At 35.0% G+C, this 21,613-nt stretch overlaps 3 protein-coding genes across 4 annotated transcripts; 1 reads left to right on the forward strand and 2 right to left on the reverse strand.

Moving 5' to 3' along the window:
- Nucleotides 1-726: 726 nt before the first annotated feature.
- On the reverse strand, nucleotides 727-9,514 carry LOC109013100 (myosin-11-like). 2 transcript variants are annotated; one of them, XM_018995049.2, is made up of 9 exons: nucleotides 9,117-9,514; nucleotides 7,909-8,106; nucleotides 7,539-7,661; nucleotides 6,677-6,714; nucleotides 6,127-6,295; nucleotides 2,165-5,380; nucleotides 1,951-2,079; nucleotides 1,621-1,757; nucleotides 727-1,197 (listed from the first exon to the last, which is right to left on the reverse strand). In XM_018995049.2, exons 1-9 carry the CDS (start codon nucleotides 9,198-9,200, stop codon nucleotides 957-959), a joined length of 4,335 nt encoding a protein of 1,444 aa, XP_018850594.1. In that variant the 5' UTR covers nucleotides 9,201-9,514; the 3' UTR covers nucleotides 727-956. The 2 variants fall into 2 exon arrangements, with proteins under 2 accessions (XP_018850594.1, XP_018850596.1); XM_018995051.2 differs by lacking the exon at nucleotides 1,951-2,079.
- A 900-nt stretch (nucleotides 9,515-10,414) lies between these two features.
- Nucleotides 10,415-13,724, reverse strand: LOC109013104 (caffeic acid 3-O-methyltransferase). The gene is made up of 3 exons (XM_018995063.2): nucleotides 12,905-13,724; nucleotides 11,221-11,285; nucleotides 10,415-10,945 (listed from the first exon to the last, which is right to left on the reverse strand). The coding sequence occupies exons 1-3, from the start codon at nucleotides 13,617-13,619 to the stop codon at nucleotides 10,646-10,648; spliced, it is 1,080 nt and encodes a 359-aa protein (XP_018850608.1). The 5' UTR covers nucleotides 13,620-13,724; the 3' UTR covers nucleotides 10,415-10,645.
- Nucleotides 13,725-14,183: 459 nt separating this feature from the next.
- On the forward strand, nucleotides 14,184-17,135 carry LOC118347956 (zinc finger BED domain-containing protein DAYSLEEPER-like). Its single transcript, XM_035688554.1, has 2 exons — nucleotides 14,184-14,439; nucleotides 16,405-17,135. The coding sequence occupies exon 2, from the start codon at nucleotides 16,410-16,412 to the stop codon at nucleotides 17,103-17,105; it is 696 nt and encodes a 231-aa protein (XP_035544447.1). The 5' UTR covers nucleotides 14,184-14,439; nucleotides 16,405-16,409; the 3' UTR covers nucleotides 17,106-17,135.
- The last annotated feature ends 4,478 nt before the right edge of the window (nucleotides 17,136-21,613 follow it).

The following is a 21,613-nucleotide window of genomic DNA, read 5'->3' on the forward strand; positions in this document are numbered from 1 at the left end:
TGTTTGCGATTGCGTAATGTCGTTGAAACTTGAAAGTGGCGATTTGCACTTCGAAGATTCATGTGAGACCAACTTTAGTAGTGGATAATGGGTGAAGCAAGCCTCCCGTGTCGTGATAAAATACAAATATAATATAATATAATATAATATTATTTGATACCAAAACAAACAATATATATGCTATTTGTTTGTTAAATTCACCTGAATTCAATTCAATTAAGTCTAATTTTAAATTAAGTTTAACATCTAAACATTCAATTCTTAAATTATTAAATTCATCTTAATTCAAAATATTTTTACTTATAAGATCCACAACTTTTTTTCAATTCAACACTTTTTTACACATTAGACCCATAATTTTTTTCAACTTTCTATAAATACATATAAACTCATCTTAATATCTAAACACCTTTAAACCTATTTAAAGTGAATCCTATAAAACTCACTTCATAATCTCAACTCATTATTATTCATAAAGAATTTAACTCAATTCAACATCTAAATACATCTTAATTCCACGTACGTGCTTTCCAACATCAGCTACACTTCTCGTGTCTGAGAGTGTGACCACTAAGAAGAAGATCAGTTGCATTTATTATGCACTAAAAAAAATTAGTTGGATGCATGGAGTTTTCATACCTTTGTACTTACGTAGAACTGTCGCAATATACAGTGCTGAAGAGGCCGGATAAATCAAACAAAAAGGGTTTTCTATTTATTATCTCTTCAACGTCTCAATAATATTTGACTCTGCTCTCTAGCAAGCAGAACGGATTAACAATATCCCGCGGAACATTTACAAGCTTCAGAGCTAGCTAGGCCTGTTCGATCATCCTTCACAACAATTCACGCTGGATGATGAATTGGAAAAAGACTCGTTGAAAAGCAACCTGAAAATGGTGTACGTACTACGTACCGTACCAAAAAGTTTATAGTTAAGGTAAATGATCAGTACTTTACGATAACCACGTCCTTTTCACATTCTTGACTGTCTTGAGCTTCATCACAAGTTCCTCACGCTGAGCTTCTACCTCAGCGTATTTGAGGCTCATGTGGAGGTAACGCTCGCGAATGTCTATTAACTCTGCCTCTAGTGATGATTTTGTGCGTCCATTCCTTTCTTTTGCCACTATTTCGTCTTCAGCTGTTGATTTTCTAGAAACGTCAGTGTGGCTGCTTTGTCCCTCAGACAACAACCTGCATGCAGGGTAAATGTCGAAATATTCTGTCAAGTTTGAGACTATGGTGCTTGTGGTTAAAGAATTTCAGTTGTTTATTTTAATCAATGTAAAACCACAAAACGCTGTAGATCTGTTGATGTTAATAAGAATAAACTTCATAGCTTTGTTATTCATCCATAGACCTAAAAGACAATCATATTCAGTCATCTCATCTTTAGAAGGTATATTTGCATTCTGATTAATCGGTTAGAGTTAACAAGAAGAATCTAATGGCATACACGGAATGAAAAATGGAAAGCCTTTTTCTTTTATTTTTTCTTCTTGACCTCTTTGTACAAAACTTTGCATTGCAAATCACTGCAAGCATATATATACAGAATATATCACGCACAGAAAAATGCAAATTCACGTGTCTGAAGACGTGTTGTGATCTACTTACCTGTCAATCTGAGCTTTATATATGTTATTTGTTTCCAAAGCCTTGGCAAGTTCATTCTCAAGTAACTGAAGCTTTGAAGCAGGATCGACTCCAACAGCAGGAGAACTTCCATCAGGAATTTCATTGCCACTATCATCCTTTAAAAACAAAAAAAACAAAAAGATATTGAGTTAGAAAAATCATCCATACTTAAAGGATTCTTTACAATTAGATTCTATCATGCAAATACCAGTGAGCTATACATGCAATCAAAGAGACGAGAACATATTCTTTTTGGCAACATTAGCTATAGGGGCAGAATTCAACAAACCTAACATTCAGATGTCTTACCTCTCTTTGATATTGGTTGCCACTAAGTTTCTGTTGATCGTTTAAAAGTTCTTGTACTTTACCATTCTTCGAGGGTTGTCTCCTTTTAGAATCGCGATGCTGACTAGAGTTCTTCACCATTTCATTCTTCTAAATCAATCCACAAGAGATAAAGCTAACTAGTTGGTGTTGACATTGAATATTAATGTGCAATTGAGGAAGAAATGATACTGACCTTTGAGGGCTTCATATCTTCACGGACGGGAGTAACTTTGGAATTGGTTTTAGAAAAGCTAGGAATCTTAGGGCTGCTGGACTCTTTCTGATTCTGCTTTCCTTCCTTCATCAGCTTTAGTTCTTCTTCAAGGGCTTGAGCTTTTGTTACACACTGATCTTTTTCTTCCTCAAGTAGTCGTATCTTCTGCTGATATTGCCTATTTGCTTTCTTGATCTGGCCGAGCTCCGTCTTCAGCTCAGCTTCCCGACCACATTGCGCCTTGTCTTCTAGTGTGACTCTTTTACGTTTACAGTCCTCTAAAGCAGAGATCTTTTCAACCAGTAAATTCTTCTCTGTCTTCAGATCTTCACATTCTCCAGATATTAGATGCAGTGATGCTTCCAATCTCTCTTTCTCGAGCTTGGTTGCATGAAGGTCATTCTTAACAGCCAAAACATCATCATGAAGGTCATTCTTAACAGCCATATTCTGGAGCTCAACCTTCATTTTTTTGGATTCTTCCAAAAGTTGTTCCCGTTCATATTCTGAAAATGCGAGCTTTAGCTCAAGACCATTCACGGTATTTTTAAACTTTTCTTCATCTGATTTATAATTCTCCAACAACTTAAACACCCTTTCATGGTCAGCCATCAGCTTTTCCTGGTTTTGTTTCGAAGCCGCAAGCTCATCAATCAGGCTTTGCAGCTTCGATTCAGATTCTGTTCGTGTCATTTCAAGCTCATTCTCAATCCACTTCATCTTGGTTTGAGACTCTTGAAGAGCAGATTCCAAACTAACTTTATCTGCCAGTAAATTGGATACTTCAAGCACAGCATCAGTAGCTATTCTCTCTTTTGCCTCATGAATTGCAGAAAGTTGATCGGTTAGGTGTTCTACATGTTGCTGGAGGTTCTCAAGTTCAACATTTTTCTCCAAATACATCTGATTGAATAATCTTTCTCCCACAGTAAGTTTTTCTACGTTTCTTCTATTTTCGACAACAAGTGCATCTAATTCTGAAGTAAGGCTTTTCTCTTTTGAAGAAATATCTACCAACATTGAAGAAATATTATCTTCTAAGATTCCAACACTTTTGGAGCAATTTTCAAATTTTATCTCTGACTCTCTCAACTTTGCCTCCAAGAGGGCAAAACGCTCATGCAACTCTGATTTTTGCTTCCTCAACTCTCCATTTGATTTCTGAAGCGTACTGCATTCTTCAATGAGATTCACAGCTGTTGCTTTTAATTTTGAATTTTCTCTTACAAGATAGTCACATTCTTCCTGAGCTTCTGACCAGCGGTTTTGCATGTCCTGTAACTTCTCTTTCATATCTGCCTTTTCAGAACTTATCTCAATCCTTAACCTAGAGATCTCATCCTGAAGACTCTGAGCCTGAGATTTGGACTCCCTCTCATCAGTCAAATGTCTTAGTTGATCTTCCAAACCAGATATACACAATGATAACTGCATATTTTCTTGTTTAAGCTCCATTATACAAAGCTCTAGTTCGTGTTTTCCATTTTCTAGCTCTGAAGATTTCCTTTCCAGAATCTTATTGGCAGAAACATGGGAGTCCAAGCTGTTGCTAAGTTCTATCAAATCACTTCGCAAATCATTTAAGCATTTAGATGTGATATCACTTTCTCTATGCATGACTTTCATTTGTTTCTCTAGCTGGATATTCTCCTTTTGAAGATGAGAGATCTTAGCCTCCAAATCAATCTGACACTGTTTAAGTACTCCAATCTCTTCTTCCTTATACTGCAACTTAGTCTCAAGTTTTGCAATATCAGAAATTTTGTCAGTCAATTTCTTACCCTGTTCTGTAACTTGATTTTGCAGTTCTATGTTCAAAGTCTCAAGTTCTTGAGTAGAGACAAAGTCCTTATCTTCAGTCTCCACGAGATTTTTAATCTGTAACTTATCTTCCACACAGTACATTTGGGATTTATGTTCAGTCATTTCAGGCTCAAAGCTGACAAAAGATTTATTTGATAGCTCATTGGTTGGAAGATCGACAATAGTGCCTCCCATCATGGAATTCTTTTTTGCTTCCTTAAGCTTGAATAAAAGTTCAAGGTTTTCATCTGTCAGCTCATCGCAATCCCTTTCTAGCTCCTGCATTTTTTCTTTCAATATTTCAATTTCTCTGATTAGATTTGCATCACCTTCATTTATGGATCCCCTATCAGGGAAGTTTCTTCCTTTAAGAGACTCGGATAACTTTGCTCTTAACATAAGGATTTCTTCGTCTTTAGCATCTAATCTACCTTTGAAGTTGGCCTCAATTTCTAAAATGGTGTGGTTGTTCAAACTCCCTTCACTCCCTTCAGGATGATTTTTCTCGAAGGCCTGCTCCAGCTGTTGTACCTTAACTTGCAAACTCTTCTCTGATTCCTGCAATTGTTGCAGCTGGAGCATTAAATTTCTGTTTTCTTCCACAGTTACTTGGATAAAGTTTTCAATGTCACTAAGTTTTGATGGTGGTGCTGAAAGAGTGTTTATCTCAATTTTCTGCTTTTCTATGGTCTCCTCCAGCTCCTGAAGAACAGAAACGAGCTCAAGATTTGATGCTTGACTCCGCTGCAACTGCAGAGCCAAATCGGCATTGGATTCTTTCTGAAACTTCAGTTCATCCTTTAGTTCTTTTTGAATATGGGATATGTCTTCATCTTGAAATGTTGAATGCTCAGTCTCTGCTTGTTGCACCATAGGTCTCTCTAGTGAGATTTTCATTTGTTCAACAAGTTTCTTTAAACCATCACGATCAGCATATGCTGCTGAAAGCTCCATGGTTAAATTTTCCTGGTTTTTGGACTGTTCGGTGAATTCCTTCCTCAGTATATCCAAATCGAGCATCAGCTTCCGTGCATCCCTCTCCCACATCTTTGCTTCTGCACGATCAATTGTATCATGTGCTGCTTCCATAAGATTTTTAGAAGAACCAGCAGGTTTCAAAGATGATGTTGCAAATTCTTGCCAACTATTCTGGGAGTCATTTCCTGATGCTGTTAGCCGCAAATTAGATGATGAATGATCTGATTGAATAGGATTACCGATGGGATTGAAACCAGAATGCACAATGTCTTGGGAGCCGATTGCTGCTTCTCTTCCAATTAGACCATGTCCATCACTACTTAAGCTGCTTCTCGGGGAGAACTTTTCCCTCCCTGTGGAACCCTCCCTCGAATCATTGCTATGATGTGAACTCGATGCAGAGAAACTTGTTTCCTACAGGGGAGCAAGGATATTATATAAGTTTCATGGTAACTAAAGGCTGATTGGCAGTATATTGTGTAGTAACTACCAATAACCATCCACATGATATGTAATGCACACATCAGATAACTGCGGGGCTAATGTACAGGAGCTTCTTGACTGCTAGTGGTTGAATGGAACGCTATTTCATGCATAACATAATCAAACAGAACAATCTTTTCATCTGACTTCCGCATCTGACTTCCAAGTTCCAAATTAGCTTCATGATCACAATCTGGTTAGATAATTTTCAGACGTTGAAGGCATAATAGGAAGGACTTGATGGAAGGTGTGTTGTTGTAGGCTAGAGACCATGGTGTTGTAAGCCCAAGGGAGTAGGGGCTTGCATAAGACTTAGCTACCGAAAGGAAAAGGCTTTCAATTCATCTTTTAGGCTCAAACTAGGCTTACAAACATTTAGGAAAATCACCTCAGTCTCTGATAATCTCTCTAGTTTCTGTAAATAATAACTGGAGATCTCAGGGTTAGTAAAGAAGTGCTTCGACCAAGGGTTTTTTCAAGAGTTAGTACACTGCATGCAACACTTGCATCACATTTAGCGTTAAAAGTGTCTAGCAGAAACAAGTTCGACTAAAACTTATGATCTGTTAATGAACAACGATTAAAATTACAATGTCTTTAAGTTCTAACAAGATATATATATATATATATATATATTTATATATATAGACACTTTTGAGTGGAAAATGTAATAGTACCCTACTCCCAGGTTCTCCTGGGTGAGAGGTAGATCCCAAATCTTTACTAGAGGAAGATCCAATACTCCTCGTAAATGTGCTTCCAGACACATCTGACTTAGAGTCCACATCATTATAATTTGCTTCCTGATGTTCCATACGAAAAGTCGTCTCTTTCGATTCTTCATCCCTGAAAAATGAGAAGTAAATCTTCATAACAAACAGAATATTAAAGACTTAGGAGACGTTTGGATTCGAAGATGAGCTGAGATGGATTGTGAATAGTAATGAGATGAGTTATGAATAGTAGTGAGATTTATGAGTTAAAGTTGCTGAATAGTAGTGAGATGAGTTGAGATAAGCTGAGATGAGAGCTGAGATGAGCTGAGATGGATTGTGAATAGTAATGAGATGAGTTGTGAATAGTAGTGAGATTTATGAGTTAAAGTTGCTGAATAGTAGTGAGATGAGTTGAGATGAGCTGAGATGAGTTGAGATGAGCTGAGATCACTTACGAATCCAAACGAATCCTTAGTGTTATGATGAAGAATATCTACAATAGAATCCTAACCTGAGTTTTGTTATTGGTGTCAGGCAGTGAATTTTTACCTGCAAGTCAGACATGTAAGGAAAACTCATAGATGCCACATTTTTTAAAGTTCAGCATATGCAATGCTAAAAGCATACTCTTTTCTTCTAAACTGGAAGAGGAAAGCCATTGAGATACTGAATGGCAGGGGAGAGATATAAGGGAAAGAAACATGAGTTCTCGGTTGAGTGCAAGTACTACTTCATATGACTACTTATCCAATTTGTTGTACGCATCCTTTTCACATAAATGTAAAACTTCTGTTCTTAGAAGTAGTCAAATTCTTTTCTTTTGTTTTTCTGGTAAGTGCTGAATTCCTAGTATAGAGAAATATATATTTATACAGTATACTCATAATAATTTGTCCCATTCATGCCACTATTAAATTCATTTAGTCCAAGAACAAGTTGCACCTGCACTACTAAAAAGTTGGTCTTATTTGACCTTAGAAAAAAAATATATTATTCTGCAATAAGAATATCATCACACGCACACTCTGGCAAGAAGGATTTGTATGGGTAACCCCCGCCCACGTGGGGGGATGGGGGAAGATACACAGAAATATATTTTTCCTCATTTCTAAAGATTTCATATAAATTAATGGACTCCTGAAATGTCAAGAAGCCTTTTATAATTGGATTGCCAAAAAATTGTTGCTATAACCATAAAAGCATACAATATCTCAACAAAAAAGAAGTGGGAGGGGGGGAGGGGGAGATCTCATAGGTACACTACGATGTCCTAATTTTTTCAATGATGTGCATTGTAGCAAAATATAAAAAATATATATATAAAAAGAAACAACAAGAAGAAGAAGAAGACCAAGTAGCATTATACAACTCACTTGTAAGATTGTCCCATAATTGCACTTATTCAGTGGCAGTGAAACTGGAGCAGGAGAAGGTGAACTCATATAGGCTATCATGTTGACAATGGCCTCCCCAAGGATGCCAGATCTAGATGAAGCCTACGGTAAGAAAGTCATACTTAGCACAAGGTCTAAGCCAGATGAAATTAAGTAATTTTATAAGCACGCTCAGAGAATGGACACTAAAATCGAGCAATGAAATATAAGAAGCACGTTCAAAATTTTATTTAGAGAATGGAAAATCAGTGAAGAGTGGATATCATGATATTATATCATCGTTCGAAAAAGAAAAGAAAAGGAAGAAGAAAAAAGTTGGTGAACAAAAGCAAAAAGGCAACAACAATACCGTGGAGACAACAAGCTTGAAGAAACAATCTTCTAGCTCCTTTGAAGGGTCATCCTGTGAAATCCGTAAAGATCCTGACAGAGTTTCTGCCCATTGACAACTTCCATTATGTACAAGTGCTTTGCCTGACTTTGACAGCGTTTTCCCAGTTTCGACAGAGATAATAGATACAAGCAGCTTGTCCCAGCCTTTCGGAACCTTTTACAACATAAAATCAGTAGTAAGCAAATATTTTGCGACTATTGACTAAAGATCCTTCAAAAGCTTGCACACTCGACTGAACAAAACATTTGATCCAAATAATTTTAAATGGTGGTAATTGAACTTTATATCAAACGAAAAAAAGAAGAAGAAAAAGATAAAGAGCGTCCTTCATAATTTTCAGAGGTGAACATTCAATAGTGTTTGATGACAACTTCAATAGGAGAATCAATAGTCTATGATAAATAATTTCAGCCACTATTTTTTCTTATATGAGCAAGATAAACATTGGATTAGAGGATATTTCAGAAGGTGGTAGAAGAGAGGACCCAGAAATACCCCCAAACAGTTTGATACAGAGCATTAAATAATAATAACAACAACAACAACAACAACGGAAAATGGTTATACAAAGCAGTCTCATATTTCAAGCCGATAATTTCAGCAACTAGCAGGTGAGAAATGAAGGCTTGCGAGGTAAAGCCACCACACATTGGAGGCGCACACTTCAGCTTCCCATCAGAGCAATCACAATTTGTAGGTACCAGCGACTTGAACCTAAATCTATCTATACATCCACTTGTCAGATCCTTTCTAGAGTTTTCTAGCAATAGTTAATAACAAGGTTTAAAGAGTCAATAACTGCATCAGCAATTCGCCAAATCTGACTTGGACATAATTTTCCTTGCATCTCTAAACGTCCCTCATTTATAACTAGGATTGACATTTATTCAAAATTTCCCATAAATAACCAGTACTCGCAAATGGACATGAGTACAGGAGAATCATATTCGTCTACCACCTCTATTGATATCTAAATCTTTTATCTGATTACTTGACCCTGTTTTATTTGTTTAAAAGCCCATAACGTGCAATATAATTTTCCTTCACGGTAATACCCTATAAAGATCATGGCACTTGAAGAAACATGCATATATCCTATTCGAATAAAGCACCAGTAATTCGTATAATTTGAAAGCAAGATCGATATAGGAACAATGATGGACCTGGAGGGCCTTGAAGCGGGAGAAGTTGAAATCAACTCTGTTACCAGATTTGGCATGCTTGTTCTTGTTGTGGAGTCTGAACATTGTGTTTGTATTCCCTTTATTTTTCCGGTAAACTTTGGTAAAAATCAATCTCTCACCAATTCAAAATCAAAGATGAAGTAGCAACACCACGACCACCTCCTCAACCACGATTATCATTTACTACCAAACAAAGCAGAGAGAGGGAGAGAAATATCAATGAGTGAGAGAGAAACAAGGCGCAGAGAGAGAGAGAGAGAGAGAGCGTTAGCTAAGTGGTCATTGTTGTGAAGGGTGGTATTTTATTTTCCTATGGCATTCCATTTAGGGGATGGAGAGAGAGAGAGAGAGAGAGAGTTGCGAGAGTGAGGTGCGAATCAGAGAAGGGTAGAACGGCCCCGTTGTTTAAGTTTTAAACTGAAAGCAAAGGCAACCAACCCGATCCTCAAGTATAGAAGAGTATACTTTGTCAACGACAGAGTCAGCGCAGCCACTAATTCGGTTGACGTGTCATGGACTCGTGGCCTATTAACATTAGAGGTGCACCAATAGTATGATTCCTTGACTTTTTAACTTTATAGTTTATTTAATTATTCCAAATTTATGGGTTGATGAACGCCATCATCCACTTCGATTCGATTCCTACATTTCACTGATCTTTTATATATTATTATTATTATATTTCTTTTTTAGGAGGAGGAGGAGGAGGAGGTGGTGTGGTTTACGTATAATAAATATCCGCTTCTCAGTTTCAACTTTGTCGACTTTTTTAATTAATTAAAGTTGAACCATACTCGTTTGGTCTACCAGCATTGAGTTGAGTTGAACCATACTACTACTCTCTTCCGCCCTCTTTACAATCATCTTCCATTAATAATTGGAGAATTTTCTCAAGCACCAGTTTAATAATGCGAGTGGCTCAACCGCGAACGCGGGAAAATAAAGTTTTACTTCCAACGTCCTATAACACATGGCCATGGGTTCTGGGCATAATCCAGAAATTGAACTTGAAACACACAACCAACTCTTTTTTTTTTTTTTTTCTTCAACTCCTACTACTTCGTTTAATATTTCAACTGCAAAAATTTATTTTCGATTATCTTAAGGCGCCTTAATGTCTATCTTATTATAAAGGAAGTCTACATGCAGATATTCATCTTTCTGTGCTAAAATTGTCAAAAATTATCGATATGAATACACTCGGATATTAATACTTATCACTTTCTAGATATATATATATATATATATCATTTTTAAATAACGGCAACACATGTCCGTACTATAAAAAGGATTTCCATTTAATATAGAAATCAAATACCCAATAAAATTATTTCGAGTATATATGAAGACACCTAGCTAATTGGTAAAGGCCATGCATAATATTAGATAAGAGGATATATATCTCGTTGATGGGTACCCAAAGCAAAGCCAAGCCAAGCAAAGCAAAGCCAGTCAGCTGGATATGCCTTGCAACCCATATATATTGCATCTGTCCCAATGCAATGAATTCACTTTCGGAATTCCAAAACAGTGTAAAAATAATCAATATAGAGTGCCTTGAAATGGGGGAAACCAGCCGAGTGACCAAGCTGCCGGTATTCTTCTTCAGTCCTATGCTTACCCTTGGTCCTGTAGATTGTCATGACAAAGATATCTCCTTCTAAAAGGGCGCGCGTCCTATGACTGTCATCCGACTGCTCCGGCAGCACAGGCTCACAGGCGATCAATTTCCCTCCTGCTGGAAGTGCATTGTAACAATTCTCCATGATCAACTTTACTTCACCATCCGTCCATGTCGTCAGAATCCACTGCCAAATAACATTAATTCAAGAATTACAAGATTATATATATACAAGGCTCATTAGCCACTCGAAGAAACTTGGTTATTTCTTAACAGAGAAACTCTTATTGTCTGAATTAGGCATCGGTACCTGATCTGTGGATAGAATATATATACACATATATAATTTTGATGAATAATAAATGATATGCGGCTATGATGATCCTAACACATAACAACCTTGTCCAAGCAATTCGTATAACAAAGAGAGGAGTGAGAAGAGTAGTTAAAAACAGACAAAACCTTCATGAAGATGGCATCAGCAGAAGGAATAGAATGGAACATGTTGCCACCAACGTTGGTCACTCCTGTAAAGATCAAAATAGACCCATCAATGCACACCAAATATTATGTTCTGTTTTAAATATGTCGGAAATAACTAGTTGTCGCGTTAGCATTCACATGGATTTTTTAGGATCGTGCTATTCTGCCGTTCAACGTGTACCGCCCAACGTGCAATAGTGTAATTTTTCTTTTTTCTTTCAAATATTTTTTATATATTTTTAAATATAAAAAATATATAAATAATGCTAAGTATAAGTATGACAAACCAGCATAAGCTTTTTATAAAAAAATAAATCTCAGTAAAAAGAAAATAATATTTTTACACTTTTTCAAAATAAAGTCTACATTTTTATAAAGAAAAATTCTATTCCTAAGCCTCATACACCACACACCAATCTTTTTATGATTTCTTTAATTTTATTCTCTTACCAAATGTGTGGTATATAGATTATGAGTAGAATAATTCAATTATTTTAAGAATAATAAAATAAAATAAAACTTTAAAAAAATTTAAAAAAAATAAAAAAAATTTAGTGTGTGGTGTATGGACTTATGAATAGCAATACTCTTTTATAAAACTTACACAAAATTTAACCATTTAAAATTTGTTAATATCATTTCTCTTTTACTTTATCTATCTATATGTACTACCTTTCATCACCCAATCAATCAAACACTTAGGCTTGTTTGAAGAGTGAGATGAAATAAGAATTTTTTGTATAATAATAAGATAATTTATAAATAGTAGTGAGATCATTTGAATTGAATATTTTTAAAATTTTGAGAGAGGAGAGAAAAAAAATTAAATAAAAAATATTTTAAAGTTAAAATATTATAATAATATAATTTTATAAAATTATTTTTATTTGAGATTTGTAAATGTTTGAATTGTTTTTTATTTTTTATTTTTTATTTGAAAATTTAAAAAAATTGTAATAATTATTTTGAAAAAATTATAATAATTAATTTAAAAATTTCATCCAAGACTTCAAACCATTCTTTTGATAAGACTTCTTTCTATTTTATTATTTTTATTTAATATAAAATATTTAAATTTATTTTTCCTATACTACAATATTAAAATTTTTCATACTCTAAACTAAACATGAGATACCAACTATCTCATCCTAATTGTACGGCTGGCTTCATCTGTGTATTCAAACGCACGCTACTTGAGATTTTGAAAAGGAAAAATTTTTACATCTGTCTACACCGGCACACACTCAATGCATTGAGTGTAAAAAAAAAAATATGTGAAGTGTGTGCCGGATGTTGACAGATGCATAGCAAACCCCACTTTTAAAAACTCATCTAATTTTATCTGTGCACTGTAGACGTAACCATCCAACTTTTCAGACACCGGCTAAAGGCTTCTGACTTCTGACAGTTCATGTGCAAACTCTGTCAGATTTTTTAGGTGAATAGTAAAAAATTGTATAAATTTTTTTTATTATGAATTGCATACTATTAATTACGATTATTTTTATTATTATTAATCGATCCAAATAATTAAGAAGAAAATAGATCAATCAAAAATAAACCTAAGATTAACAATTATACTAAGAATTATTATTATTATTATCCATCTAAATAACTAAGGAGAAAAAAATTCAATCAAAAAATAAACCTAGCCGTTTCTCACCAGGAATGATCGGTGCTTTGGCCACCACCTCCGGTAAGTCAAAGTTGATCCCTTCCCGTACGTTAGGATGCTTCCCGAGGATCATCCTCAGGCAATCCCCTGCACTTCCCCCAACGTCCACCAGTCTCTCCACACCTTCAAACCCATCGTACCCCACCAACACCGCCTTCATGAACGGCACCGATACTCCCGACATCGCCTTCTGCATCAGCCCGTTCATCTCCGGCTTCTTCCCGTAGTAAGCGTACGCCGAGTCCCCGTTGGCCTTCACGAACGGCTCCGACGCGGGGTCCACCACGGCCTCGTGGACCAATGGCCACGCTTTCATGAGCGCATCCTGGTGGTGCTGAAGCACGTAGGGCGCGTACGATAGACCTTCGCCGTCCGTGACGAGCGTCTTTCCGATCTCGGTGAGTGAGTACTTTCTCTCGGAGTCGGAGTCGTTGGGGTTATGGTGCTCCGCGAAGACGCCGTAGCTGGTGAGCATGCGGAGGATGCGCTGGAGGTTCTCTGGATCAGCAGAGCTCTGGGAGGGGAGGACACGGGCGAGGATCTGAGAAGACGAGATCGGGGAGTTGGAGCCGCCTTGCCAGATGGCATCGGGGACGTTGAGGCGGACGATGGCGTTGAGGGACATGGGCACGCTGATCATGTTGGAGAGCTCCATTATAGCCAGCCTGGCTCGGTTTCGACTTTCTGTCATCTCGTCCTCCATCAGCTAGACACTTTCACGCCACTTTCTGGGTATGTCACTCTGTACTCTGATATTCTGATCCGGTTGTATTGCAATTTGCTGAAGTTGGTTATAAATATGGAAAAATATTTGCATCAGCCTACTATTCATCACACACTTAACACATTTAGTATATTGAGGTTTAAAAAAAAAAAAATTTAAATGCATGATGTGTGAAGTGTGTAGGTTGATGCATAGAATTACCCTATAAATATTCTGTCACCCCAGCACGTTTGGTGTGCTGCGGCTTCTTCACACACTACTATGTGAAGAAGATTTATTCATAAAATAAAGAGTTCTGTCAGGTTATCGAAAAATAGCCAGAAGCAGTACATCAATTTTATTTTATTTTATTTTTGTTTTTATGTATTTTTTAATTATTATAAATATTTTTTAAAAAAATAAAATATTTATAATATTATAAAAAAATATTTATTTAATCATTAAATAAAATAATTAAATACTTTTAAATAGATCCAAAACATTTTCATAAAATAAAAATAATATATTCGATAGGCTACAGAGGGTGAAAGAAAAGACCGAATACCCGACCCGACCGAATTACCGACCCAACCCGACCCGAATTACCCGACCTGGTTGTGTTTTAAAACGGAAACGGAATACCCGTTATCCGATTTGTTTTTAAACGGGTATTACCCGTTTACCCGATTTCATCTAAAATCTTACAGAATACCGCTCGAGTCGACACTCTCCCTCGCAGCCGCTCTCCTCCATCGCAGCTCTCTCCATCGCAGCTGACTCTCGCAGATCTCACTCTCTCCATTGCAACTCGAGCGGAAAGGTTAGTGGGTTAAACCCATTCTCATCTCTGTTCTATTATGCTCGTTGGTAAAATTTGGTATCTGGTTTAGGGTTAAAATCGTGTGGGTTGAAATCGGGCCATGTATTAGGGATTTTTGAATTTCTGTGCTGGCCGATTGTTGTGCGGTAGTTTCTAGACTGATTTCTCAATTTTTTCCTCTCATGATTGTTCTAGTTGGTGGTAACCGAATAGAGGAAGGATAATATTTTTATGTTGTGCTCTGTTTTACTCACAGCCGTGTGCTTTGTAAGGCATTTTTGATGTATCCCTTCCTCGTGTTTTCTTGAGTTTAAATTATGTTCTTAGTTATGTTTAAGCCTTTTTTTTATGTATTAAATTAATAGAGATGAGAATGGGTATTTTTAATATTTTCCCTAAGTTAATAGTCTTACTAAGCAACCAAGGATTTTATTAAAACTAGTGATTTTTATGTTGTAATTTTCTAGTTTATAAGGGATTCACCCTTGCTGTTTTTTGCTATGTTTAAACAAAAAAAAAATGATGTTTCTTGCTAGTTTTCTTCAATACTAGTGTCCTTAGTCTATGTAGTTGGGATTGTGATTGAATGGAGGGATGCTTAAAGGCATGAATGCACTAAAGCTACTAGCTATCTATGGAGGTGCAGAAAATTCTGCTATGCACTCTGTTTTGAGGCTTAAAACAGTTCACTTCATTCCCATTATTCTCTTGCATCCTTTCCTCAACCAAAGTTAATTGTTTGTATGAAGCACCATTGCAAACAAGTGACAAAAACCAACCATCTTGTGAGCTTTAGCCCTTTGTTTAAATTGACTACATGTTTAGGGTGCCTTCATTTAAAGTTTTGGCATTCATTAGTGTTAAGTTTTGCAATGATCCACTTGCCCGTAAGTGCCTTCATTTAAAGTTTGAAGTCCAGTTTTTGCAATTGGGTGGGTATATTAATTTTATGTTATGACGTTGCATATTGCATAGAGATCGAAGGCAATACCCTTGTAATTGCTTGTATCTATTCATGTCCTCGTTGATTCCCACAAAACTCAATCAAAGGTGACAAAAATGTTGAAAGTGTGGCAGACAAAAATAATAGGGTTTGCCCCACAGCCATAGGCCCCTTAATTTAGTGTGACACTTAATTAAATTATTAATTAGTGGACGGTCCAAATTAATCAGTTTTGGTTCGAATGTGGTCCGGTGCCGATGCCCCACTAACTTATCAAAATATTCATAATTTGTACGTTAATAAGTTGTGATCATGAGATCATTGCTTGTTTGATATTACTTTGATATATAAGCTAGCTGTACTACTTGGAATATTTGTAATTTGCTATTTTCAAGCTAATATTTCAGATCAATAAAAACAACTTGTTCCGGTAGCACATCTTTGATTCAATATATATATTAATTAAGAGGAAGGAGATCACTCCAAATTCTAAGCCAAAAGTGATGTGATTTTGGACAGTTTCTAACGTGTACATAAATGTATTAAAACAGTGCTGCTATTTTGATTGTTTGTATAAACACTGGGTTTCAAAATAAACCCCAAAATGGAAATTAATTTATAAAATTACCCAATTTATCTTCTAGTTTTTCTTTATTTTATTCAGATACATTGTCAAACGTTTTCCTTCTTAAAGGCCAATAAGATAGTTTGCATTTCAGATATGAGTGGTAGGATCAACTTGACCCCACGGTAATTGGATCCATAGCACTCTATTACCTGCAATGAAACAATTTGACAATCAAGGCACAGTAACTTGGGTAGATGACACTTGCTTTTCTTCTTTTTAGCAGATATAATTGCTGAGTACACTTCAAAAGAAATACAAATCAATGGAATGCGAATGCGAATGAATTTTTTGGATAGTTATTATGTGCTTGAGTCTCTATTTGCATCCTTTTAAGGGAATATGTTTTATTTAATTTACAGGTATCTTACTCTATTTTTTTTTTTTTAATTTGCAGGGAATATGCCTTCATCTGGGTCTGAATCAATGCCCAATGTGATTCATTTGGATAGTACTCAGCCTCCAACTTTGGATAGCTCTCTCCCAACAACTAGTCCTCAAGTTCGCCCTCCTATCACAAGAAAACGGGGAAGATCAGATGTATGGCAACACTTTATGAGGATTGAGAATGTCAAGGATCCCAATGAGCCCAAAGCCACGTGCGATTATTGTGGTAAAGTTTTGTTATGTCATCCTAAAAAACAAGGTACTTCATCTTTGAAGTACCATTATCAGACATGTAAAGTCTTTAATGCTAGTGGAGTTGGAAGGGATAACCCCCAATCAAAAATGACCGGGACTAGGAAGACGGGGGTGGATGGTACAACTAGTAGTCCTAGTGTTGGACTTGCTAAGTACAATGAACAGAAAATACGATCGGCGGTAGCTAAAATGATAATCATGGATGAGTTACCGTTTAGATTTGTAGAAAAACAAGATTTTAAAGACTTTATGACCGTAGTTGAGCCTAGATTTCCAATCCCCTCTCGCATTACTATTATGCGAGATTGTATGAAGATGTACATGTTAGAAAAAGATAAGTTGAAGAACATGTTCATGGCATCTGATTATAAGATTTGCATCACTACTGACATGTGGACATCAATTCAAAATCTTAACTATATGTGCATAACAGCCCATTTTATTGATGATGATTAGATCTTGCATAAGAGGATTATAGATTTTAAGAAAGTTCCTGATCACAAAAGAATAACAATAGAAAAAGAGATTGAGTCATCTGTACTTGGATGGGGCATAAAGAAGATATTTACAATCACAATCGACAATGCATCCTCTAATACTACGGCTATTGATTATTTGAGGAAAATTGCCAAACTTAGGGATTGTATGGTATTAGAGAATGAACTTATGCATATAAGATGTTGTGCACATATTTTGAATCTCATTGTTCAAGATAGATTGAAAGAAGTTGATAAATCAATTGTCAAGATTCGAAATGCAGTAAAATATGTGAAATCTTCCCCTGCAAGACTTAATAAGTTCAAGTCATGTGTAGAGAAGCAAAATATTTTGGGTGGTGGGCTTCTTTGTCTTGATGTTCCAACTAGGTGGAACTCAACATATCTAATGTTGAGTGCGGCTCTCAAATATTATGCGGCGTTTGAGGTGATGCAAGATGAAGACAATGAGTTTGACCCATATTTACGTGAGGTTGGACAAGGAATACCAACTTTACATGATTGGGAAACTATTAAGGTTTTTGTAAAATTTTTGAAACTTTTTTATGATACGACTTTGCAGGTTTCAAGCTCAATTTATGCAACTTCAAATTTGTTCATTAGAGAAGTATTTACAGTCTATAATTATTTGAACAAATTTTCTATGAGTAAGAGTAATATGCTGAAAACCATGTCGGAGAGGATATTGTTGAAATATGACAAGTATTGGGGGGGATTTTGAGAAATTGAACAAAATGTTGTTTATTGCATCTATGCTTGATCTGCGCTTCAAGTTAGAAGTTTTGGAATTTTGTTTTAGAAATTTTCTTGTGAATGAGCGAGCGTCTGAACTTGTTGATTGGTTAAGGAGGATCATTGAGCGGATGTATAAGCAATATTCAAAATCTAGTGTAGGTTCAAGTAGGAGCCAATCAAGTGTTGGTGAGACCCAAAGCAATACTTCTTATGATAATGTGGATGATATATTAAGTATATTTGAATAATATCAAACATCAAAGGGTGCGGTAGAGTCTAAATCAGAATTGGATAAGTATTTCATGGAAAGTGTTAAAGGATCGACACCCGACTTTGATATTCTACTATGGTGGAAGGTGAACTCAATCAGATATCCGATCCTTGCCAATATGGCTCGAGATGTGTTAGCTATTCACATAGCTACTATTGCTTCTGAGTCGGCATTTAGCGTTGGAGGTCGTGTCTTAGATTCATTTCGTAGCTCATTGGCCCCAACAACAGTTGAATCTCTTATTTGCACACAAAACTGGTTAATGGCTCCCTCCATTAATTATGACTCCCAAGATGTAATGGAAGATGCTGAAAGCTACAAGTTAGAAACCGATAAGATTCATATTTGAATTTTATTTTCATATAGTCTTTTCAATTAATTATATGTTTAACATAATTTTTTTTCATGTGGAGATAACTTTGAAAAATATTTTAAATGAGATCGATTGAAGATTATTTGAAGTACTTTTGGACCAAAACTAGCTAATCCAAGAGTAAGACCATTTTTTCTTTTTTCTTTAGATTGAATTTTTTTTTTTTTGTGGGCATGTTCTTCAATCTTCACTTTCTTTCTTAGCAATAGAGGATGTCCAATTTTAGTATCATTATCCAATTTTTTGTGGGCATGTAGATTAGCTAGTTTTGAAGACAGGAGGAAGATTCATGAACACGCATGGATAGGATTCATGTGGACATCAATTTTTTGTGGGCATGCAGATTACTTGAAGTACTTTTTTGTGGGTCCGGTTTAATTGATATGTATGCCAAGTGTGTTTGTGTTGGAAGTGCTCGCTAAGTGTTTGATAGGATTAAAGTAAGAGATGCTGTTATGGAACTTTATGGATCAATACCCATCTTTTTTAGTTTTTTTTTTTTTTTATGTGGATATTTACAAACATATTTTTTGTAAATTCTTGGAGTCAGAAGATTAAGAGACTAACATATATCTATTTTCAAAAAAAAAAAAAAAATCGGTTAATCGGGTATTCCGAAAACAGTGTACGGGTCGGCAATCGGGTATCGGGTAAATCAGGTAATCGGGTAACAGAATAGTCTTGGATTCGGTTCGAGTCGGAACAGTAAATTTCGGGTCGGGTCGGGTCGGGTCGGATGAACAGTTACCATACAACTCAAGTTTGCTTTGTATCTTAGTCAAAATTGCTTTTTTTTTTTTTAATATTTTTCAGATATCTTTAAATATTTTTAAAAAATAAAATATATGAAATTAAAAGAAAAAATAATAACCTCTCAACTTAGATTCGATATGAACAGAAAGAGGTATCTATTAATATATATATTAATAAAATATTCCTACAATCCATTATTAATATAAATCTTAAAATTTTTTTATCTCATCTCATCTCATATTGTCATTATATTTTTTTCAAATTTTTATATAAAATATAATAAACAATTCAATTTTTTTAAATTCTAATTCAATTTTTTCAAATCCTAACACAATAATAATATTAAAACATAATATTTTAAATTTTTAAACAAAACATAAAATTCTCATCTCATCTTCCAAACATGCCTGGATAGTGAATGATACCTATCGAGGGATGCGGAGATCATAAATAATAAATATAATAATAATAACTAATAGTTCTATTTAAAAAAATTTATACTATATACAATATTAAAAATAAAATTTAATTTAAATTTTACTAATCAAATTATATCAAATGTAAATTGTGTTATTTATAATTATGATATAATATTAAAGAGTAATGCTAGAGAGAAGCCATTATAGCAGTGCACACTTTACACTTACTGCGTGGCTGATTCTAGTTGATTGTTCCCAACACTCCCTTAGAGAGATGTGTGGTTTAGATGATGTCACATCTTGTGTGTAAAATAGATACTTTCAATAGTAACTTCTATCTAGATTTATTCAATATTAAATATGATACTTATTAGAAGAGCCACAGACAACATTTGGGTAAGAGTAGTATTACACTCATCGAGGATGTAGTATGAGAATGGATCCGATAAAATTATTTGACTATTTTTATTTTTTTATATCGTTGCATATTTTTTTTTTTAAATCACAAAATTATTTTAAAATATTTTCTTAATTATTAAATAATAAATAAATTATCGGACCCAAGTAGACCTTGGCAGGGAGGGACAGCAAGGAAGCGCCCCTGCGCTAACTATTTTGTCTTCTACCACTGATGCTGATCATTCATCCAATTGCTGAACAAAACTACTGCCCCCAATTATTTGTTCTTTTTCCCCCACTGACCACACGCCGAAGATGATCCTCGGGCGTCCTCATTGGGTATTGCCTTTCTTCTTAGATCTCATTTGGATAATAAGATAAAATAAGATAAGATAAAATAATTTTAAATAAAAGATAAAAGTTAAATAAAAATTTTTAAAATATTATATTTTAATATTATTATTATTTTAAAATTTTAAAAAATTAATTTTTTTATTATATTTTATATAAAAATTTTAAAAAATTATAATAATGAGATAAAATAAAACCGTTTATGTATCCCAATGAGGTTTTAGAATATATCTCTTGTAACATAAGTGTAAATGCAATTTTTTGTTTTTTTTTTCAACTATTTTTAAATATTTTAAAACATTTAAAAAAAACAAATTCATTAATATTACTTTTTTAATCATTAAATAAAAATAAAAAAATAAAAATCACAATCGATCACTTTTATCAGCTGAAATAACATTTTCAAACCTCTATATTTTCTTTATTATGATGCCTATATTTTTACAAAAGATTTATACATTTAAAATTTTTACCTAACATTCCTTTACAAAAATCCTTATCTTTTCTTTCTTTACTATGGAGCCTACATTTTTTTATAAAAGATGTATACATTTAAAATTTATACCTAACATTACTGATTTGTTACATAAAAATAGTGAGATTATTCATTCTTAGTTAGCTCATCAGCAATTGGTTGGTGAAAAGGACACGCATACAGTAGAGCCCCGCTTCTTGTGTCCCCTTAAAGTAAGATGCAGATCCTCGTCCAACAGCTAAACCATTACCAAACTACTGGACTGGCCCAATTGTTTGTTCTTTTTCCCTACTGACCTCAATCCCTCGGGCCTTCCCATTGGATATTTGCTCCTTCTTCTTCCTCTTGACCTTTTGCAAAAATCTCTCTTATCTGATTGCAATTGGAACTCGCTAGCATGTAACTAGTAAAGAAAGCCCAGTTCTTGTTTCTCAGTGATTTGCTCTTATCTTTTACCATTTCTGAGCAAAAGCCAATCAGAAGCGAAAGAATCAGAGTCGAGCACAAGCTTTCCCTTACAAACTTCCGTTTCTACCGTCCTTTTTTATTATATTATATATATATATATATATACATATTTCAGGCAGCCAATTCCACCTAGTAAGATATGTGGGTAAGCTGCTTATTACATGGCTCTGGTTATGTAGAAGAATTTGCAAAATCTGAGGTGAGTTCACAAGAAGAATAATGA

The sequence above is a fragment of the Juglans regia genome, chromosome 3 (assembly GCF_001411555.2).
Source record: "Juglans regia cultivar Chandler chromosome 3, Walnut 2.0, whole genome shotgun sequence".
Taxonomy (NCBI): domain Eukaryota; kingdom Viridiplantae; phylum Streptophyta; class Magnoliopsida; order Fagales; family Juglandaceae; genus Juglans; species Juglans regia.